The 23,395-nt window shown below is 40.9% G+C and overlaps 1 protein-coding gene across 1 annotated transcript in view; it reads right to left on the bottom strand.

The window, feature by feature from the left end:
• The window catches only part of DDX10 (DEAD-box helicase 10), a 212,135-nt gene that overhangs the window by 130,382 nt on the left and 58,358 nt on the right, over window positions 1–23,395 (bottom strand). The window contains exon 13 of the mRNA XM_070749725.1: window positions 13,539–13,959. Within this exon, the coding sequence (XP_070605826.1) occupies window positions 13,539–13,959 (421 nt within the window). The remainder of the gene's footprint in view (window positions 1–13,538; window positions 13,960–23,395) is intronic.

Here is a 23,395-nt window from a genome sequence, read left to right as displayed (position 1 = left end):
TGCATAATAAATAAAGTTTAGGCAATTAATATCTCATGCTGTTGATTTTCCCATCCTTGCTGAATAATTCTCGCCTTCAGAATTTCAAGCTCCTGAAGTAGTTATACAGTAGTACCTCTAGATACGAGCTGCTCCACATGCGAGTATTCCAAGATACGAGCCACGAGGGGAGAGAAATTTCTGTTCCAGACCCGAGCTCAAATTTGGGATACGAGCCGAGCGCCCACTAGGTGGCTCAAGAATCCTTGCTTCTGGTTACCTCGGAGGGGAAAAACAAAGTCTAAAGCCATTTGTTCCAGATACGAGTTGTTCGACATACAAGCTCCCTTCTGGAACAAATTAAACTCGTATCTAGAGGTACTACTGTACTTTCTTTCCTCTGAATTCATCAAAATTCAGGGCATGGGCAAAATGTTCTGTGTATGTGCAGAGGGTAAAAGAGCATTGGCAGTATCCAGGTGGGTGGGTGGAGCCTCACGCTCTTTTCACGACCGGCTGTCCAAAAACCGATAGGCACCAGCAAACTGGGAGCGTTTTACCCGTGGTGTAGTACCATATGCAGTTCTATCTCTTTGGGGATCCACTTCCTTGGCCTATCATACTAAACCCAAGGATAATATGATCACCTTCAGTTCTTCCATCTTCAACCAATTCCTCCCCAACCTTCTTTCTTTTACTTCCTGACAAATGAAGTTGTTAGCAAGAAAGGACAAGAATCTGCTGGACTTCTGACTCTTAGTAGAATTAGATTCCCAGCAATTGTCAGGATAATTGAAATCTTCCATTATCACTATTGCATGGCTTTTTGAAAAACTGGTCATTTGATGCAGAAAACCCCCCCTCTAATCTGCCTACCCGAGGACATCTATAATAAACTCCAACAATGGCACTTTACTCTTTTAATCTTACCAAATGCTGTCAACAGGATATCCGTGCCCTGAATCCCAAACTGAATTTTCTAAATGCTTTTCTAACGAAGACATTTCTACAAAGTTCTTAAGTTTTATACTAGATGACGTTTTAGAGATAACTCCCCTTTATGATGCTTTTTAAGGAAAAACACAAAAGAAAAGTAGAAGTCATTTGGATTTAGAAATATTTAAAGGGGTTATAAAAGCAGTCGCTATTTGTTAAGTGGAGCACGCCACTTAAGGAAAACAAAGCCAACAGCAAGAATAGCAATAACATTTAGCACTAGCATTTAGATTTATATACCAGTGATTCTCAACCTTTTTTGAGGCGCGGCACATTTTTTACATTTACGAAACCCTGGGGCACATTGGGGGGGGGGCTAAAAAAAGTTTGGGCAAAAAAATTATATCTCTCTCTTCCTCCCCTTCGCTCTATTTCTTTCTCCCTTCGTCTTTCTCTCCCTCCCTTCCTTCCTCTTTCTTTCTTTCTCTCTCTCTCCCTCTTTCTTTCTCTTCCTTCCTTCCTCTTTTTTTGCTCTCTTTCTCTCTCCCTCCTTACATCCCTCTATGTCTTTCTCTCTCTCTCCTTCCCTCCCCCCTCTCTCTCTTGCTTTCTTTCTCTCTCTCTTGCTTTCTTTCTCTTTTGTTCTCTTTCTCTCTCGCTCGCTCTTTCTCTCTCTCTTGCTTTCTCTCTCTCTCTCTTGCTTTCTTTCTGTCATTCTTTCTCTCTCTCTTGGTTTCTTTCTCTCTGAGCTTCGCGGCACACCTGACCATGTCTCGCGGCACACTGGTTGAAAAACACTGTTATATACCACTTCATACTGCTTTACAGCCCTCTAAATAGTTTACAGAGTCAACATATTGCCCCCAACACTCTGGGTCCCCGGAATGAGCTAATAATAAAAACATCTGATGAAGGAAAATAAATATAACTACAGATGTGAAGATCTGGAATTCAGTATATTTTATATCAATAAAAACAAAATTAGTTACAAAATTATATCTCTCTGTGTTTAATACCTTATATTAGATTAAGCTGGAAGTTTATAACCAGAAGGTGGCAGGTCATGAATTTTCTGATCCTCATTTAATAAAATCTAGTATTCTGTTTCCTATCTTGTAATTTATCTTGTCTGAATATTATGCCTTTAACACTATAATTTGGAATTATTTGGGCAGCTACTTATAGTAACAGAACATTTCAAATCTCTTCCTTAATATTTTTACCTTTACTACATTGCCATTCTTCCACTAAACTGTTGGAACCATTAATGGGTAAACATTGCTTCTATTTAAGTTTTTGAAAGAAAACATACACCCAAAAGTGGTGAGATCTTCATGTTGAGATCAAAATTACTGGAAAATTAGAAAGTGGAAAGTGGAAAATTAATGTTGAACTAAACATGAGCCAGCAATGTGCAGCAGCGGCCAAAAAAGCCAACCATTAATGGGTAAACATTGCTTCTATTTAAGTTTTTGAAAGAAAACATACACCCAAGGGTGTTGAGATCTTCATGTTGAGATCAAAATTACTAGAAAATTAGAAAGTGGAAAATTAATGTTGAACTAAACATGAGCCAGCAATGTGCAGCAGCGGCCAAAAAAGCCAACACCATCCTAAGCTGCATCAAGAGAGGGATACACTCCAAGACCAGGGAAGTATTAATACCACTCTACTATGTCCTGGTCAGACCACATCTGGAGTACTGCATCCAGTTCTGGTCACACTTCAAAAGAGACATTGAAACTCTGGAGAAGGTGCAGAAAAGAGCAACCAAAATGATTAGGGGACTTGAAACCAAGACTAAACAAAGAGAGATTGCGGGAATTGGGCATGGATAGCCTTGAGAAAAGGAGGGCCAGAGAGGACATGATAGCTGTATACAGGTATATGAGGGGTTGCCACAGAGAGGAGGGGGGTCACTCTATTCTCCAGAGCACCAGAGGGCCGAACGAGGAACAACAGCTGGAAGCTGACCAAGGAGAGATTCAACCTAGAAGGAAAAACTTACTGACGGTCAGAGTGATTAACCACACTTTCAAGAGGAAATTGGACTGCCACTTGGCTGGGGTGCTTTAGGATTCCTGCTCAGGCAGGGGGTTGGACTTGATGACCTGCATGGTCCCTTTCAACTCTAACAATAAATAAATAAATACATAAATACATAATAAATAAATAAATAGATAGATAGATAGATAGATAGATAGATAGATAGATAGATAGATAGATAGATAAATAAATAAATAAATTTGGATAGGCTTGCTTTTCAATTAAATAATATTTATATAAGAATATTTTACAACCAATAAATGACTTATTATATTTAAGCAAAATTAGCATTTCACAGCATTTTCCAACTTCCCTTGTCAAAAAAGCTGTAATATTTTTAACCCAAGTTCAATCTTATTTCTCTGCCTATTTTTGCACATATTCTGCTTTCATCAGTTTACAAATAACATTATCAAAAGAACTGCTGTTCCACTGTAGAAACTAAGTGTTCTTAAACAGCTTGAGAAAATATTTTGAAAAAAATATTTTTTTAAACTTTACCAGAGGTAAAAAAAAAAAAAAAAAAAAGTACCAAGCTGTATGATGGAAATTTAACTTTAAAGAAGATAGTTTTTGTACCGAATTTTTCACTCCATAAGATGCTCCTGATCATAAGATGCATCTAGGTTTAAAAATCTCCCTCTGCCTCCAAGCACCCATCTGGCTAGTGTCCTTACAGAAAACAGCCTGCCTCCTCTGTTTCTGATGCCTCCATCGGGAGATGCTTGAGCCTTCACCTCCGAGCAGTTGATTGGCAGTTGGATCAGCCTCCCAGAATACCACCAATCAGCTGTTCCAGGTGGCGAGGATTGCTGCCGCCATTTGCTGCTGATGCCTGTCACCCATATTCGCTCCATAAGACGCGCAGACATTTCCACCCACTTTTGGGAGGAAAAAGGTGTGTCTTATGCAGTGAAAAATATGGTAATTTTTGTGCAGATTTGTGGTAAAGCAAAGAAATACTGGGCCCAGATTCATCTCATAATTCAGAAGATTCGTGAAACCTATGTGAAACTGAAAGCTGAATTTTTTTTCTCTTAGGATTATTGGACAAGGAATTGGAAAAAGAGATTTTCATTGGAAAAAAGAACTTTGTTATTGTTTATTTTGACTTCTGCAAGAATTCTATATGGACAGAAATGGAAAGCTACCTCAATCCCCACAAAATAATAGGTGGAAAAGTTAGAAGAGATGACAAAATTGATTGTTTTAATTAGTGAAAAGAATATACAGTGTTCCCTCGATTTTCGCGGGTTCGAACTTCGCGAATAGCCTATACCACGGTTTTCCAAAAAATATTAATTAAAAAATACTTCATGTTTTTTTTCCTATAGAATGGTTTTTCCCACCCAATGACGTCATATGTCATCGTCAAACTAATAATTTTTGCAAATAAATAACAAAAAAATAATTATTGCTAATAAATAATTATGTTTATAAATATCAGGATCACTAAGTGTCTTATTCAATGGTGAGTACCAGTAATAATGGTGAGTAAATGGTTAAGGGAATGGGAAATGGTAATTTAGGGGTTTAAAGTGTTAAGGGGAAGGCTTGTGATACTGTCCATAGCCAAAAATGGTGTATTTACTTCCGCATCTCTACTTCGCGGAAATTCGACTTTCGCGGGCGGTCTCGGAACGCATCCCCCACGGAAATCGAGGGAACACTGTATTTAGTTTTGTCTCCATTTGGAAACGGCTTCAGGACTTGTGCTCGAGACAGAGAGAAATGAACACTTGATTGTGAGTTTGTTCCAATTAATCTATTGCATTGATGGCTAGTACTTGTTTGGCTAAAGTAAAAGTTGAGGCTGTACTTTACTGTATTGGAAAAAAGTTGGAAGTCAATGCTTTTTTCCCCCCCTCCCTTGCAATTTGCTTTACCCTTTCTTTCTCTTTCCCATTTTCCTGTTATCTTTATTTTCATTGTACTTTGTATCATGATCCTCAATACAATTCTTGGGAAAAAATTGATATGGTTTATTCAGATCTTATCAAAACATAAAACGATATTTCCATTATTCCTGAATTTTTTCGACCTGGAAATAGCCCTAATATAAATATAAGTCATTTTGAATGTAGAACAATTCTGGAATAGTCAGAACAGCACTGGAATGCTTCCAATAATTCCAGAACTGCTATTTTGGAATCAGAACAGCATATGGGGCTTAAAGCAAGATTTTCTGAAATATCTTTAAAAAAATGAAATAGAAAAACCATTGGTCAAAATGATGTACATTCTGCAAAACTTCTCAGCAATTAGATGATTTACTATCTGAAGTTTAAAAGCTGGCGACTGCTGCTGCATTGAATTAAGTTTCTTTCTGGTTTGTAACATTTAAAAATTATTTTTATCATACTGCATGACCAACACATAAGCCAATAATTCATTTCTTCCATAAAATATAACATGAACTCTACTTTTCTTTTCCTTTCCCTGTTGGTGTCAAAGAAACTGTTTTTCATCAGGTATTTATGTTTTATGATAATCTTTTTTTTTCTTTTTTATATCTTCATTTTATATCTTATTTTGTATCTTCATTTATTTTATATTATTTTATATCTTATTTTATATCTTCATTTAGAAACATAGACGGCAGAAAAAGAACTAATGGTCCATCTAGTCTGCCCCTATACTATTTCCTGTATTTTATCTTGGATAAATGTTTATGGATATATGTTTATCTCAAGCATGTTTAAATTCTACTTGGTTTCCCTACCGCCTGGCTGCACTGTTCACCCATTTTGAGACTGTCAGAAATCACTACCCCTAAATCCTTCTCTTCTGAAGTTTTTGCTAACACAGAACTGCCAATACAATACTCAGATTGAGGATTCCTTTTCCCCAATAACATTTCTACATGTTATTCATAGTTACATTTCATCCTTGTCTCAATAAACAATTTTATCCTACTTATGCAATAATAAATTAATCAAACATCATCTATCATCAAACTTATATTCAAAAATATTACTTTCGGTTTTTCCCCCCATACAAAACATATTTAAAAGTTATTTTTGATCTTCATCTTTTCAATTATCAGGCTTATATTCAGAAATATTATGGAGGTGGGGCCAGTTGTTGAGCTATATGGTCTGTGCAAAATGGTGATCCGTGTAGCACAGCCGCTTTTTGCTGTTCAATAAGCTCCGCTGGAGCCGTAGATCCACTAGAGCAGTGTTTTTCAACCAGTGTGCCGTGGCACACTAGTGTGCCGTGAGACATGGTCAGGTGTGCCGTGGGGAAATTAAACATGGGTCCCCAAACTACAGCCCGTGTGCCAGATACGGCCCGTGTAGGCCATTTATCTGGCCTGCTGCCAGCCGCCTCCATCCGAACATAAACATTCCCCTCACAATCCCGCCAACTAGCAGCGACAGGAAGAGTGGAGGCACAGGGAACGCTCACTGACCAATCACCTTCTAGGATTCATCCCAACCACTAGCGATGAACCAATAGCAGGCTGCCTCTCATTCACACCCAGGAAGATACCCGCTCGGGCTGCACTTGTCATTGTGTGGCTGTGGCGAGTAGTTGAAACTGCTACTCTTCCCTATGGTCCCGATTTCTAATCCTGGTCAGGACGGGAGGTGAATGTTGCCAGCACTAGATGAAGCCTCAGCCTCAGCTGGTTATGTCGATCCTGATGGTGTATATAGATATTTGCCCTTTTTCTTTTTATAAGAGGCCCCCGCAGAGGGTGATATACAACGCATCACAATGCGTCACAATGTTATCTATATTGTATTTGGCCTCCTGAAGGGTCGTCTTAAAGAGCTCAAATCTCTATATGCACCATCAAAACAGACAGAACCAAGTGAGTATAAATACATTTAGAAACTATATTATTAACTATATGTATAATATGCACTGTGTTAGAGTGTCATTTTGTGTCGTTTTGGTTGGTGGTGTGCCCCAGGATTTTGTAAATGTAAAAAATGTGCCGCGGCTCAAAAAAGGTTGAAAATCACTGCACTAGAGGGGGATCGGAAGAAAGGGACATCCTGGAGATCGATTTTTGGGGACGGCGCTCCAGATCAGTGAGACAGGGAAACCATGGTGAGATCGTACAGGAAAGAAGATGGCCAGCATTGGCGGTTGTATAAAGCTGACAGCTGTATGAGGTCAGTATTAAGCTAGCGGGACAACTGAGTGACTAATCCTGCAGAATTTGGATCGCGGTAATTCTGTCTAAGCTTTATGTGATGAGAATACTATTTTGGAGCTGAGCCCAGGTGGTAGAAAAAGGAAAAGGGGCCGTCGAGAAGAAGAGGGAGTCACTATTATTCGCATTTAAATTTCTCAAGATACAATTTGTACTAATAGTATGTTCCAATTCTGTAGCTATAAGCTACTCCATTTTAATTGGGGGGAAAACATTATCACTAACAATATGTATTTCAGTTCAGTGGGAAAAACAGCAGAATCATACTTTCAATTATTCAAATAAGAAATCAGCCAGCCATAAAATTTCCATATTCTTGTAGAATTTTTATAAGAGGAAGAATAGAAGTGCCTTAGCAATCCTTGAATAATAATTAATAAGTTATAAGCATCACATGTATCCACCAGGACCATTGTATTTTTATCATCTCATTTTCAATGACAGCATGCATAATTATATATCAACAATCTCACATATGTATTATAAAACCACCATCAGAAGAACCAATGAACCCAAATCTGTTCCTCCTACATGATAAGCTTTATTTTATTCCTCTCAAAATCAGAATCTTTTAGCGTTCCATTATTTTTTTTTTAAAAAGGAAATTATAAAAAGAAGAAAAGATAAATAAGATTTTAGAGAAATACAAAAGACTGCTGAGGTTTTGCCATGCAACTTTCACAAACTCAGTATTGTGATAGGTTTGGAAGAATTATTTAAATCATCACATTTCCCTTATTATATAAAAATGAAGTCAGTTAATCATTGCAATCTATCCGCAAAATATCTAAGACATCCTCTCCTTTTTAGATGTGAGGATGATACTAGCATAAACAATTTGGAGAAATGTTTTACCTGGATTTCCAAAACCAAAAATAACTGCCAATTGCTAATGAGTAAATATTACCAGAAAAATCTTGGGGAGGGGAGCAGACCGGGCTTGGGTGAGGGACAGTTTGGACAACATGAAATTATCTGTTCAATTATAGCAATTTCAAACATATTTCTGCCACATTTGTATCTGGTAGATATATCTCAGAAACAAGATATACTAACCATTTCCCAACTGAAAAGAATAGTAAGAAAAATGACAGCTAGAGAGGTCCACTAAGATTTTTTATCTGTTTCAGAAAAATCTTGCAAATAGCCAAACCATGTCCTTGAAATCAGGATCCAAGAACCGTATTTTTCAGAGTACAAGATGCACCGGAATATAAGATGCACCTTAGTTTTTGGGGAGGAAAACAGGGAAAAGAATCTGCTTACCAGGTGGTATTCATATGGCTAGCGTCCTTAGACTGGTCAGTTTCAGCACATTATTTTATCCCATGGTTAAGGGCTTAAAAAAAAATTATTCTGAGAAAGTAACAAATAACAAGCTTGCAAGCCAGTAAGAGCTGAGAACATCATTAGCAACTGGAAAGAAACAGTCTGAGCTTTAAAGATAGTAACCAGCACCTTGAATTGCATCCAGAAAGCAACTGGAAACCAGTGCAGCTCTCACAGAGCAATGTAACATGGGCAAAATGCTTTAAATGGTATGCATCACTGCATGCTGATGTAACTTTTGGGTAGTTTTCAACCACAGGCACCACATAAAGCACATTACAATAATTTAGTCAAGACCAGGGGTGAAATGCTCCCGGTTTGCTCGTGCCTATCGGTGGTCGGAGAACCAGTCGCAAAGGGAGCATGAGGCTCCGCCCACCCACCCAGACACCGCCATTTGGGTCCTTTTATCCTCTGTGCATGCACAGAATGCGTTGCGCATGCGAAGAGGGTAAAAGAACCAAAATTGCAGCATCCAGGCGGGTGGGCAGAGGCTCGTGCTCCCTTCATGACCGGCTCTTCTACGACCGATAGGCACGAGCGGACCGGGAGGATTTCACCTCAGGTCAAGACATAACTTGGGTCTGCGGAGAGGGGAGGCATACAAATCCAATAAATAAATGAATGGATGGATGAATGAATGAATGAATGAATGAATGAATGAATGAATGAATGAATGAATGAATGAATAAGGCATAAGTGATGGTGAATAAGGTCTCCCAGTGAAGAAATTAGTGCACAAAATGAACCTGTGCAAAGGCTCCCCTAGCCACAGTTGCCCTCTGCTCGTCCAGCAAAGTGAGTTTAACCATGAAGCGAAAAAGCACGAACAATATACTGTACACAGATAGATCTTGTCGTTCGATATATGTTCCTTGAAATAATTATGACTGGATTTTCATTTCAAATTGTTAATTTCCTCCAGTTCCTCAGTGACACACATGGTCACAATCAAAGCATTGATATACACTTTCCTACAACTCTAGAAACATAGAAGACTGACGGCAGAAAAAAACCTCATGGTCCATCTAGTCTGCCCTTATACTATTTCCTGTATTTTATCTTACAATGGATATATGTTTATCCCAGGCATGTTTAAATTCAGTTACTGTGGATTTACCAACCACGTCTGCTGGAAGTTTGTTCCAAGGATCTACTACTCTTTCAGTAAAATAATATTTTCTCATGTTGCTTTTGATCTTTCCCCCAACTAACTTCAGATTGTGTCCCCTTGTTCTTGTGTTCGCTTTCCTATTAAAAACACCCCTCCTGGATCTTATTTAACCCTTTAACATATTTAAATGTTTCGATCATGTCCCCCCTTTTCCTTCTGTCCTCCAGACTATACAGATTGAGTTCATTAAGTCTTTCCTGATACGTTTTATGCTTAAGACCTTCCACCATTCTTGTAGCCCGTCTTTGGACCCGTTCAATTTTGTCAATATCTTTTTGTAGGTGAGGTCTCCAGAACTGAACACAGTATTCCAAATGTGGTCTCACCAGCGCTCTATATAAGGGGATCACAATCTCCCTCTTCCTGCTTGTTATACCTCTAGCTATGCAGCCAAGCATCCTACTTGCTTTTCCTACTGCCCGACCACACTGCTCACCCATTTTGAGACTCTAAGCACTGATCATCCTTTAGGTGACAAATGTAAAAGTCATTTGAAGATAGACTGCATGTTTAAAAGCAAATTAAGTTACTATCTTGCCAGTCTGGATTTAAAATAAACTCAAAACTCTTTTCAGCAAATTATGAGTAGCTAGTATTTGAACAGTGTTCTTTTCAAGGTCAACTCACACAGATTATTTAAAATACGCCACACTTTTAAAACCCACAAAATTAATTAAGCAACTTGTTCTCACCATGGCAACTTATTAAATGAGTTGTCAACATTGGAAAATATATTTGCTGATGAAGGTGTAAGTATGCCAATGTGTGTATTAAGTCTAAAATTAGAAGTTTTTGATGGAACTAGTGTTGACATATAATAAAACAATGTACTTCTCCAAGAAATGTCAGGGCTTTTTCCAGGGCCCTTGTCATAATATTCTGCAAGGGAGTAATTCTACATTTCCTTTTGCTTTGTAAGGCAATAAAAGGAAAAGCCAATTATTCCATTTTAACTAATCCACAATCCAATGTTAATTAGCACTACAAAGGAATAATAAGTGTTTAACATCCAAATTATCAAATTATACCTGTTCAAGTTACTTATATTTCTTAAAGACTTACAAATATAAAATCAATGATGTAACCCTAAACACTAACTACCATATTTTTCGGAGTATAAGATGCACCTTTTTTTCTCCCTAAAAGAGGATGATAATTTGGGTGTATCTTATACTCTGAATGTAGCTACCACCCAGCCCCAGCCCTAACTAGCTGCTAAGGATCTTCCCAGCTTTTACTTGCAGGCTCTTTCATTGTTTCTCTCTGGGAATAATGTTTTCCAAGCCCTAAGTCTTTGCAGGGTTTTTTCATTGCTCTAACTTGCTCCGAATAAGTTTCTTTCCAGCCCTAACCAGGTGCTAACAATGTTCCCAGCTCTTACAGGCTTGCAAGCTTTTTCATTGTTACTCTCTGCAAATAATGTTTTCTAATCTCTGTCTTTGTAGGGTTTTTTTTTTCATTCTCTACTTGCTCCAAATGTTTCTTTCCAGCTCTAATCAAGTGCTAACAATGTTCCCAACTCTTACCGGCTTGCAAGCTTTTTCATTGTTACTCTCTGCAAAGAATGTTTTCTAATCTCTGTCTTTGTAGGGGTTTTTTTTCATTCTCTACTTGCTCCAAATGTTTCTTTCCAGCTCTAATCAGGTGCTAACAATGTTCCCAACTCTTACCGGCTTGCAAGCTCTGTCATTGTTACTCTCTGCAAAGAATGTTTTCCAAGCCCGAAGTCTTTGCAGGGTTTTTCCCATTGCTCTACTTGCTCCAAATATTTCTTTCCAGGTACTAATGATGTTCCCAGCTTTTACTGGCTTGCAAACTCTTTCATTGTTACTCTCTCCAAATAAAGTTATTTTAAAGCCCTAACCAGAAGATATAATAATGTGCTGAAGCTGATCAGACTAAGAACGCTAGCCAGATGAATACCTGGTAAGCAGATTCTTTTCCCTATTTTCCTCCCCAAAACTAAAATGTGTCTTATATTCCAGTGGGTCTTATACTCTGAAAATATGGTACAGTGGTACCTCATGATACGAACCCCTCGTCTTACGAACAACCCGAGATACGAACCCGGGGTTCAGAAATTTTTTGCCTCTTCTTACAAACTTGTTTCTTCTTACGAACCCGCCGCCGCCGCCGCCGCCGAGAAGCCCCGCCGCCCGGCTGTCGCTTTTTGAAACAGCCGGGGGGCTTCCCGGCGTCCTCCTGAACCCGAATGCCAAACCCGAACTTCCGGGTTCGGCGTTCGGGAGGCCTCCGAGAAGTTCCCCGGCTGTTTTAAAAGGTGACAGCTGGGCGGCGGGGCTTCCCAGCGGCCTCCCGAATGCTGAACCCGGAAGTTCAGCAAAAGTTCGGGTTTGGGAGGCCGCTGGGAAGCCCCGCTGCCCGGCTGTCACCTTTTAAAACAGCCAGGGGGCTTCCCAGCAGCCTCCTAAACCCGAACGCCAAACCCGAACTTCCAGGTTCGGCATTCGGGAGGCCTCCGAGAAGCCCCCCGGCTGTTTTAAAAGGTGACAGCCGGGCGGCGGGGCTTCTCAGCGGCCTCCCGAACGCCGAACCCGGAAGTTTGGCAAAAGTTCGCGTTCGGGAGGCCGCTGAGAATCCCTACAGCTCGGCTGTCATCTTCTAAAACAGCTGGGGGGCTTCCCAGCAGCCTCCTAAACCCGAACGCCAAACCCGAACTTCCAGATTCGGGGTTCGGGTGGCCGCTGGGAAGCCCCGCAGCCCGGCTGTCACCTTTTAAAACAGGCGGGGGGCTTCTCGGAGGCCTCCCGAACACCGAACCCGGAAGTTCGGGTTTGGCGTTCAGGTTCAGGACGCTGCTGGGAAGCCCCCCGGCTGTTTTAGAAGACGACAGCCGGGCTGCGGGGCTTCTCAGCGGGCTCCTGAACCCGAACTTTTGCCGAACTTCCGGGTTCAGGGTTCGGGAGGCCGCCGAGAAGCGCCGCCACCCGGCTGTCACCTTTTAAAACAGCCAGGGGGCTTCTCGGCGGCCTCCCAAATGCCGAACCCGGAAATTCAGGTTTGGCGTTCGGCGTTCGGGAGGCTGCTGGGAAGCCCCCCGGCTGTTTCAAATGGTGACAGCCGGGCAGCGGCGATTTTTGGCCGGGGGGGGTGGGGTGTTGTTGCACGGATTAATTGACTTTGCATTGTTTCCTATGGGAAACAATGTTTCGTCTTACGAACTTTTCATCTTACGAACCTCCCCCGGGAACCAATTAGGTTCGTAAGATGAGGTATTACTGTATATTCAATCTAAACTAGGAAGATCTTCATAGTAATAAATTTATTTAATTAATTCAACTTCTATACCGCCCAATCCTGAAGGACTCAGGGCAGCTTACAATAACATACAAATACAATAAAAAAGAAGTCAAATATTAAAGTCTAAAACTATAAAACCCCAGCTAAAAACCCACAGTTCAACTATCCAATCAACATACATACATACATACATACCATTCAACACAATTTGGCCATGATGAATATCAATTCATGGCCCTCAGGCCTGCAGGCAAAGCCAGGTCTTCGCGGTCTTGCAGAAGGCCAATAGGGTGGGAGCAGTACGGATGTTATGGGGAAATTGGTTCCATAGATTCAGGGTGGCAACAAAGAACGCCCACTGCCGGGGACCCGCCAAACTGCATTGCTTAGTCGACGAGACCTGCAGGAGGCCAACTCTGTGTTATTGGTCTCTGGGAGGTGTGTGGCAGGAGTCGGTCCCATAAATAGTCTAGCCCTGAGCCATGTAGGGCTTTATAAGGAATAACCAAACCCCCTGGCTTAATAGTCTGGTGTTTTGTATAATGCAATAGCAAATTATAGAGGGAAAACCAGACAATGACAATCATAACCATCTTCCAAAAGAAACGTTTAAACATTTAACTTTTTTTAAAAAAAAAATCTTACCAATGGTGCTTTCTCTTCTGGTTCTATGCCAAATACATTTCGCCGTTTTACAATCAGCACATCCTTAGAGGTATCATCATCATCATCATCATCATCATCATCTCTATCATCATCATCATCGAAAAAATTTAGGCTTTCAGGTTTTGATTCATCGACTATTGTGGGCTTTTCTGCATCAGACGGATTCTGCAATGCTTCTTCAACAGGACTGCTTTGCCCAGGGAGGGACTCTGTCTCTTTTTGTCCCAACTTGCCCGCTCTAGAGAAAATTCTCCGGCATTCCTCTAAGTCCTCATCACTTAAAGAAAACTGTGTATCCTCAGCCTGCTCCGTCCCTTCTTTTTCAGGATCGGTTGTAGGCAGTTTCTTCTGGACTTTCTGGAGAAATCGTACACGAGGGGCCACTGCAAGCCCAAGAGAGCTACAAGATAGAAAAGTTATCAAGCATCAGATATCAGGATCTTTGCTCTCACATTAAAGACTACCCATTAAAACGGGTCCAAAGACGGGCTACAAGAATGGTGGAAGGTCTTAAGCATAAAACGTATCAGGAAAGACTTAATGAACTCAATCTGTATAGTCTGGAGGACAGAAGGAAAAGGGGGGACATGATCGAAACATTTAAATATGTTAAAGGGTTAAATAAGGTCCAGGAGGGAAGTGTTTTTAATAGGAAAGTGAACACAAGAACAAGGGGACACGATCTGAAGTTAGTTGGGGGAAAGATCAAAAGCAACATGAGAAAATATTATTTTACTGAAAGAGTAGTAGATCCTTGGAACAAACTCCCAGCAGACGTGGTTGGTAAATCCACTGTAACTGAATTTAAACATGCCTGGGATAAACATATAACCATCCTAAGATAAAATACAGAAAATAGTATAAGGGCAGACTAGATGGATCATGAGGTCTTTTTCTGCCATCAGTCTTCCATCAAAAACTATTTGGCATGATGTTTTTTTGTAAGACAGCAAGCTTCCACTGGATGGAAGCAATTCTTAACATTTGTGTAGGCCAGACACAACACACAGAGTAATACCTTATAACTTATGTATGACCAGCGGAGGGCTACAAGCCGGAATGCTAAATTGCGCTCGCTCGTAAGTGCTTCCAGAGCCAGCGCGATTTTGCTTCTGCATTTGTGGAATTAGCAAAATCGCGCATGGAGCCGCAAGTGCGCCTGTGTTTTGGCGAGTTTTGTTTGCTTCCGCGCATGCTGAAACACGGGTGCACCTGCGGCTCCGTGCACGGTTTTGCTACCTCCACAATTGCAGAAGCAAAATCGCGCTGGCCCTGCAAGCATTTACGAGCCACCGCGGCAAACGCAATTTAGCGTGCCGGCTCGTAGCCCACCACTGTATATGACTTACACTCAATAAGGCACAAAAGATGGCATATAAATTATAATTGCTGAGTTTATACTATACTATAAAAACCAAAGCAAAAACCACGGTAGGATTATTAAGGGCATTATCTTAATGCGTGAGGGCTTTTATATAAAAGCCAGGCATGGGGAAATTGATTCCCCTCGGCCGTCCCATTTTATGTATGGTTTGTTTGGGTTAATTAAGGGTTTTAACTGTTCTGTTTTTAATCATTGGATTTGTATTGTGTATTGTTGTTGTGAGCCGTTCTGAGTCTTCGGAGAGGGGTGGCATACAAATCTAATTAATAATAATAATAATAATAATAATAATAATAATAATAATAATAATAATAATAATAATAGATTGTGCAGAATGCAGCTGCAAGAGCTATCATGGGCTTTCCTAAATACGCCCATGTCACACCAACGCTCCGCAGTCTGCATTGGTTGCCGATCAGTTTCCGGTTACAATTCAAAGTGTTGGTTATGACCTATAAAGCCCTTCATGGCACCGGACCAGAATATCTCCGGGACCGCCTTCTGCCGCACGAATCCCAGCGACCAGTTAGGTCCCACAGAGTTGGCCTTTTCCGGGTCCCGTCAACTAAACAATGTCATTTGGCGGGACCCAGGGGAAGAGCCTTCTCTGTGGCGGCCCCGACCCTTTGGAACCAACTCCCCCCAGATATCAGAGTTGCCCTCACCCTCCTAGCCTTTCGTAAGCTCCTTAAAACCCACCTCTGCCGTCAGGCATGGGGGAATTGAGACTTTCCCTCCCGCTAGGCTTATAAAATTTATGCATGGTATGCGAGTATGTATGATTGGTTTTTAAATTGGGGTTTTAAATTAACTTAAACTTTAATATTAGATTTGTTTACATTGTACTATTATTGCTGTGAGCCGCCCCGAGTCTGCGGAGAGGGGTGGCATACAAATCTGATAAATAAATAAATAAATAAATAAATAATATTGACATCATAATAATAATAATAATAATAATAATAATAATAATAATAATAATAATAATACTGAGGACTTTTCATACATCTGGGAAACAAAATTAATTCTGGCCAACTAAACATCTGAATTTTTTACAAGCTACGGTACTTTTTATATATTTCTTCAAGTCCTTAACTTTACATTATCGTTATCTTGTAGATAGTTTTCCAATATGTAATTATTTATTTATCATTAGCCCAGCTTTTTGGCAAAGCTGCTTCCTGAATGGCTGACCCAGCTGAAATATAATTAAAGTAAATGCAATCAAACTATTCTCAAATATGAAAAATAGGGATGTGTAACATTTTTGAAGCGATTTCCACGGGTTGTACTCCAAAGAGATGAGGACCAATAGAAGGAATGGCTGAATGTCTAGATAATTACAACTTAATTAATTAAACATGAATTTTCTTCCCATATTTAATTATTCATTGCTGCCATTGCTGCTATGATTTGGTAGGAAGATTTGGTAAGACTCCAAAATCTTGCAGGGTTTAAATCAAAGTAAAAACTAGAAATGAAAAAGTACAGTATTCCCTCGATTTTCGCGGGGGATGCGTTCCAAGACCGCCCGCGAAAGTCGAATTTCCGCGAAGTAGAGATGCGGAAGTAAATACACTATTTTTGGCTATGAACAGTATCACAAGCCTTCCCTTAACACTTTAAACCCCTAAATTACAATTTCCCATTCCCTTAGCAACCATTTAGATTATTACTCACCATGTTTATTTATTAAAGTTTATTTAAATATTTTTTTTATTAAAGGTGGACGAAAGTTTGGCAATGACATATGACGTTATCGGGCAAGAAAAACCGTGGTATAGGGGGGAAAACTGCAAAGTATTTTTTAATTAATATTTTTGAAAAACCGTGGTATAGACTTTTCGCGAAGTTCGAACCCGCGAAAATCGAGGGAACACTGTAATCTCAACTTGCCAAAGAGACAAAAGAACTGACATGGGATCATTATTTCTGGGAAAATCTTCTAAAGTTTTGTCTGTCCCTTCCTTCCTTCCTTCCTTCCTTCCTTCCTTCCTTCCTTCCTTCCTCCTTCACTGATTTCTGAAGAAAGAAATATATAAAAGAAAACTTTATATATTCCCATTTCCTTCCTTCCTTCCTTCCTTCCTTCCTTCCTCCTTCTCTGATTTCTGAAGAAAGGAATATATAAAAGAAAACTTTATATATTCCCATTTCCTTCCTCCCTCCCTCCCTTCCTTCCTTCCTTCCTTCCTTCCTTCCTTCCTTCCTTCCTTCCTCCCTCACTGATTTCTGAAGAAAGGAATATATAAAAGAAAACTTTATATATTCCCATTTCCTTCCTTCCTTCCTTCCTTCCTTCCTTCCTTCCTTCCTTCCTTCCTTCCTTCCTCCTTCTCTGATTTCTGAAGAAAGGAATATATAAAAGAAAACTTTATATATTCCCATTTCCTTCCTTCCTTCCTTCCTTCCTCCTTCTCTGATTTCTGAAGAAAGGAATATATAAAAGAAAACTTTATATATTCCCATTTCCTTCCTTCCTTCCTCCTTCTCTGATTTCTGAAGAAAGGAATATATAAAAGAAAACTTTATATATTCCCATTTCCTTCCTTCCTTCCTTCTTTCCTTCCTTCCTTCCTTCCTCCTTCTCTGATTTCTGAAGAAAGGAATATATAAAAGAAAACTTTATATATTCCCATTTCCTTCCTTCCTTCCTTCTTTCCCTCCCTTGCTCGCTCTCCCTTCTTTCCTCCTTCTCTGATTTCTGAAGAAAGGAATATATAAAAGAAAACTTTATATATTCCCATTTCCTTCCTTCCTTCCCTCCCTCCCTCCTTCCTTCCTTCCTTCTTTCCCTCCCTCGCTCTCCCTCCCTTCCTCCTTCTCTGATTTCTGAAGAAAGGAATACATAAAAGAAAACTTTAAAGGATGATATGGAAACTTTTATAAGAAAGAAATCATCCTTCAAAGCCAGACATGCATTCAATACATAAAGGTATCTACTGTATACCAGAACTAGAGACTAATACATTTTGACCTACAAACCAGTATCCCATGAAGCATTTTATTAAAATTTCATAATCACACACTGAGAGTATGTGTGTGTTCAGAAGTTTTTTACAGTGTGTTTTAGAATATCGCTGAACCCGCTTTTAAGAGGAAAAAAGACTAACTAACTAAACCTTTATTGAATATTAGATTCAATGACCATTAAAAAAAGTCTTACTTACTTCCTCTAGACAAAGGATAGCCACAAATTGTACTATCTTTCAGAACAGCATTTAGTATTTTGTTTGGTATGAATGAGATGGAAATCCGTAACAATACCACAGATCACATTAGGAAAACATCTTTCAGCTGTGGCGAGGGGGGCATTTGCCCAGGTTCGCCTGGTGCACCAGTAGATGCCCTATTTGGAACGGGAGTCACTGCTCACAGTCACTCATGCCCTCATCACCTCGAGGTTCGACTACTGTAACGCTCTCTACATGGGGCTACCTTTGAAGACTGTTCGGAAACTTCAGATCGTGCAGAATGCAGCTGCGAGAGCAATCATGGGCTTTCCCAAATATGACCATGTTACTCCGCAGTCTGCATTGGTTGCCGATCAGTTTCCAGTCACAATTCAAAGTGTTGGTCATCACCTATAAAGGCCTTCATGGCACCGGACCAGGATATCTGCGAGATCGCCTTCTGCCGCACGAATCCCAGCGGCCAGTTAGGTCCCACAGAGTTGGTCTTCTCCAGGTCCCATCAACTAAACAATGTCGTCTGGCGGGACCCAAGGGAAGAGCCTTCTCTGTGGCGGCTCCGACCCTCTGGAATCAGCTCCCTCCGGAGATTAGAACTGCCCCCACCCTCCTTGCCTTTCATAAACTCCTTAAAACCCACCTCTGTCATCAAGGGTGGAGGAACTGAGACATCTCCCCCTGCCTATGTAGTTTTTGTGTATGATATGACTGTATGTATGTTTTTTATATTGGGGTTTCTTGCTTTTTAGACTTTTTAAATTAGATTCTAATTATTAGATTTGTCATTATGTATTGTTTTTATCACTGTTGTGAGCCGCCCCGAGTCTACGGAGAGGGGCGACATACAAATCTAATTAATAATAACAATAATAATAAGTCAAAGAAAAAGCAACCTTACAGCTCACTTCTCAAACTAATTCTTGAAGATCTGCACTTGAAAACTAATCCTTGAAGATCTGTCCACCATTTATTTTGGGAGAGAAAAAAATAAAGAGGAGACAAGGATGACCAACTTCAATACTTTTTAGTAAATTAGGCCAAGGGAGATGAGCTTGGAATCATTTTCATATCCTTTTATTCCTCTGGAGTGGAAGCCTTAGAGATGCCCTGGTCTTTAAACCATCCCTAATTAAGATGTATGTAAATAAAAGGATTTGTACTCTCAGCATCCCTGAGAAACCAATCCTAGAAAATAATGGTGAAAAGAATTAAAACAGCATATGGGCAATGCAAGCACCATACACCTGACAACGATGGAACAATGAAAAGCAAAGGAACATTTCACTCATAATTAAATAGCCAGGCTTACTAATCTTTGGCATAGGAAATGCACACGGCTGGCAGAATTCCACAGTGGTTTTCTTTGAAATGAACATAATATAACGTGACCTTGCCTGACTTCTATTATGTTGAAAATTCTTAACGGAGGGGTGGGATACTGATCAAAGGAACATGCAGAGAGCCCAGTGTTCAAATATCTGCTACCTCTAAATAGGATAGGGACAGGTGTCTTTCTCAATGAGCCACTGAAAATAAGTGCAGATTCAAACCTTCAGTCTCTCAGGCCTTAATCAAGTGGGCAACAAATCATTCTGCCATTAACAATACAACTCAAACCTACTGACAGAAATACAGTAATACCTCGTCTTACGAACTTAATTGGTTCCAGAAGTAGGTTCGTAAGGCAAAAAGTTTGATTAATGCGTGCAAAGGGGGAAGAACCCGCAAAATGGCGCTCCACTGGGCGCCACCCGCCTGGCTGTCACCTTTTAAAACAGCCGGGGGGGCTTCTCGACGTTCTCCCGAACACGAACTTTCCGGGTTCAGGTTCGAGAGGTCGCCGAGAAGCACCGCCACCCAGCTGGCACCTTCTGAAACAGCCGGGGGGGCTTCTCAGCATTCTCCTGAACGCCGAACCCGGAAGTTCGGGTTCGGGTTCCGGAGGCCGCCGAGAAGCGCCCAGCTGTTTCAGAAGGTTAAAGCCGAGCGGCGGCGGCCAGCGGAGCACCATTTTTACAATCAGCGGCAGGGTTTTCGGCCGATCTGGAGGCTGGAAAGGAGGTGGGGAATCCCAATAGGGAGGGCAGAGCTTTGACGTCACGAAGACGTCCTTCCTGGAGGCTGAAACTGTTACCAGAAAAGGCAGGGAGAAGCCTCCCCTGGGCCTCTCTAGGAATCTCCTGGGAGGAAGCAGGGCCTCCACCCTCCCTGTGGTTTCCCCAATCACAAGCATTATTTGCTTTTACCTTGATTCCTATGAGAAAATTTGCTTCTTTTCTACTTAAGAACCTGGTCATAAGTTCATAAGTAGAGGTAGGAATCTCCTGGGAGAAAACAGGGCTGGAAAAGGCAGGGAGAAGCTCCCACGGGGCCTCTCTAGGAATCTGCTGAAAGGAAACAGGGCCGAAAAAAGCAGGGAGAAGCTCCGTGGGGCCTCTCTAGGAATCTCCTGGGAGGAAACAGAGCCTCCACCCTCCCTGTGGTTTCCCCAATCGCTCACATTATTTGCTTTTATATTGATTCCTATGGGAAAAATTGCTTCTTCTTACAAACTTTTCTAGTTAAGAACCTGGTCACGGAACGAATTAAGTTCGTAAGTAGGGGTACCACTGTACATTGAAAGAACTTCTATACAAGCCAATACACTGAAAAACACTGGTGCTTGAGTGTTTTGGACTACAAGGATAATTGGTCTGATTCAGCACACAGGAACTTTTTAATGTTCTCAAATGTCAAACCCATCTGAACAGCAAAAGCCACCCAGGGTTTGACATTCCCAGAGGGGGAATCTGAAATACTTCCAGAAAAACCTAATGTTGAAGTCTAATGAGATTTCTTTTCTTAGACAAGACACATTAGTTATCGGTGTTGTGATTATGTGTGATTGTTCGTGAAACCCATTTTCAAGACTTCATTTATTATTATGAATGTACTGTACAAATAAAATAAAATAAAAATGGAAGCCTATTTCACAGGTGAAATCCAGCTAGTTCTCACTGTTTTTCCTGAACAGTTGGGAAATTGCTTAGGCCAGTGATGGCAAACCATTTTTTCCTCGGGTGACAAAAGAACATGTGTGGGTGACATCGTGCGTGAGTGCCCACACCCATAATTTGATGCCTGGGTAGGGCAAAAAACATCTCCCTCTCCCCCACAGGCCTTCTGGAGGCCTGTTTCCCAACTTTTGGTGGGCCCAGTAGGCTCGTATTTTGCCCTCCCCAGGCTCCAAAGGCTTCCCAGGAGCCAGGGGAGGGTAAAAACACCTTCCTCCATCCCTCAAGAGGCTCTTTGGAGGGCAAAAAGGTCTCCCAGAGCCTCTCTGTGAGCAAAAAAACAGCTAACTGACACACATATGCACGTTGGAGCTGAGCTAAGGCAACGGCTAACGTGCCAGCAGATATGGCTCCGCGTGCCGCCTATGGCACCAATGTCATAGGTTTACCATCACTGGCTTAGGGAGTTTGGAGAACCAGTTAAAATTAAAGAGCAAGAGAGTTTCTGTTTCTCTCTCTCTCTCTCTCTCTCTCTCCCTCCCTCCCCTTTCAATTAATAATTCCACTTAACAGTTGCAGCTAGAATACAGTGGTACCTCGAGATACGAGTTTAATTCGTTCCGGACCTGGGCTCTTAAGTCGAGCAGCTCTTATCTCGAACGACTTTTCCCCATAGGAATTAATGTAAATAATTTTAATTGGTTCCAGCCCTCAAAAAACTCACCAAGTTAGTCTAAATTATGCAGAAAGACATGTTTTTAATGAAGAAATGTACATGTACATATAAATGAATAATGAAGTTTCTTTCACTTAACTTGTAAACTTTCTTAAACTTTTAAATTTAATATGTTCAACTTCTCTGCCACCCAATCCTGTAGGACAGAGGTCCCCAACCCTTTTTGCACCAGGGACCGGCTTTAAGCGATCAAGAGAGGAATGGGTGAATGAATGGACGGAGGGTGGGAAGGAAGGAAGGAAAGAGGGAAAGGACAGGAACAGAGGAAGGAAGCAAGGAAACTTATGAAAGGGGAGAGTAAGAGAGGAATGAGTGAAGGGAGGGAGGGAGGGAAGAAGGTGGGAAGGAGAAAGAAAAGAAGAAATAGAGGAAGGGAAGGTAAAAGAGAGAAAGAAAAAGAGCAAGAAAGAAAGAAAGAAAGAAAGAAAGAAAGAAAGAAAGAAAGAAAGAAAGAAAGAAAGAAAGAAAGGGGGAAGGGACAGGAACAGAGGAAGGAAGCAAGGAAACTTATGAAAGGGGAGAGTAAGAGAGGAATGAGTGAAGGGAGGGAGGGAGGGAAGAAGGTGGGAAGGAGAAAGAAAAGAAGAAATAGAGGAAGGGAAGGTAAAAGAGAGAAAGAAAAAGAGCAAGAAAGAAAGCTGCAAGCACCCCCCCGAGCCCCCCAGGCCGGCTGCAACCTTTTAAAACACGCGCGCCGCTTCGCAGCTGTCTCCTGAAGCCGAACGCGGAAGTTAGCATTTGGCTTCAGGAGACAGCTCCTTGGCGCTTGTATCTCGAATTTGGGCTTGTAAGTAGAACAAAAATATCTCTCCCCTCCCAGCTCTTATCTCGAGTTGCTCTTAAGTAGAGCAGCTCTTATGTCGGGGTTCCACTGTACATGCTAAATCAAGTCAATAAACAACAGAATCTAACAGAATTAGGGCAGGGAAATCCATCAATCAACCATCTAGGGATGGGATTAACCTCTTATCTTCAAGAAAAAGGACAAGATTACAAATATTTTCATTATAAAGAATATTAACACTTTTGAGATCAGCTGATACTCCCTGGAGTTTCTCAAGACCTTTTTATAACTGTTGCTGTGTTGGTTACTTGTTTTTTCCGGGACGGAAAGTACATGAGTGGACACTGATGCAGCTTGATCATACAGGCCATGAATTTAATGCCTGTGTGGTCCAGCCAGCTGTATCGTTTCTATTGTGAAGCACCCAATTTAGAACATAGAGAACATAGAATAATAGAGTTGGAGGGGTTAATGGCTTTTGGCAGCACACCCAGGCTTTCAGTTAGCCTGAGCAGTTGCTATTAGTTTTTCTCTTACCTGCTGGGTTTGCATTGGAGTTGACTTTTTTTTTTAAAGGGGGGGGGAATGGTTGTTTTAGAAGTTTTCTGCATTGTTTTAGTGGTTCCTGGCACTATCCTTTTGGGGTGTTTTTCACTCTAGTGATAGCAAGCTATTCCATTGGTTGATTGGTCTCATCCTTAAGAAATTTCTCCTTAGCCCTAGGTTGCTGCACTCTTTGTTTAGTTTC

This window comes from Erythrolamprus reginae, chromosome 4 (genome assembly GCF_031021105.1).
Source record: "Erythrolamprus reginae isolate rEryReg1 chromosome 4, rEryReg1.hap1, whole genome shotgun sequence".
Lineage (NCBI taxonomy): Eukaryota > Metazoa > Chordata > Lepidosauria > Squamata > Dipsadidae > Erythrolamprus > Erythrolamprus reginae.
The sequence above is the reverse complement of the archived record's forward strand: the minus strand, read 5'-3'. Positions and strand labels throughout refer to the sequence as shown.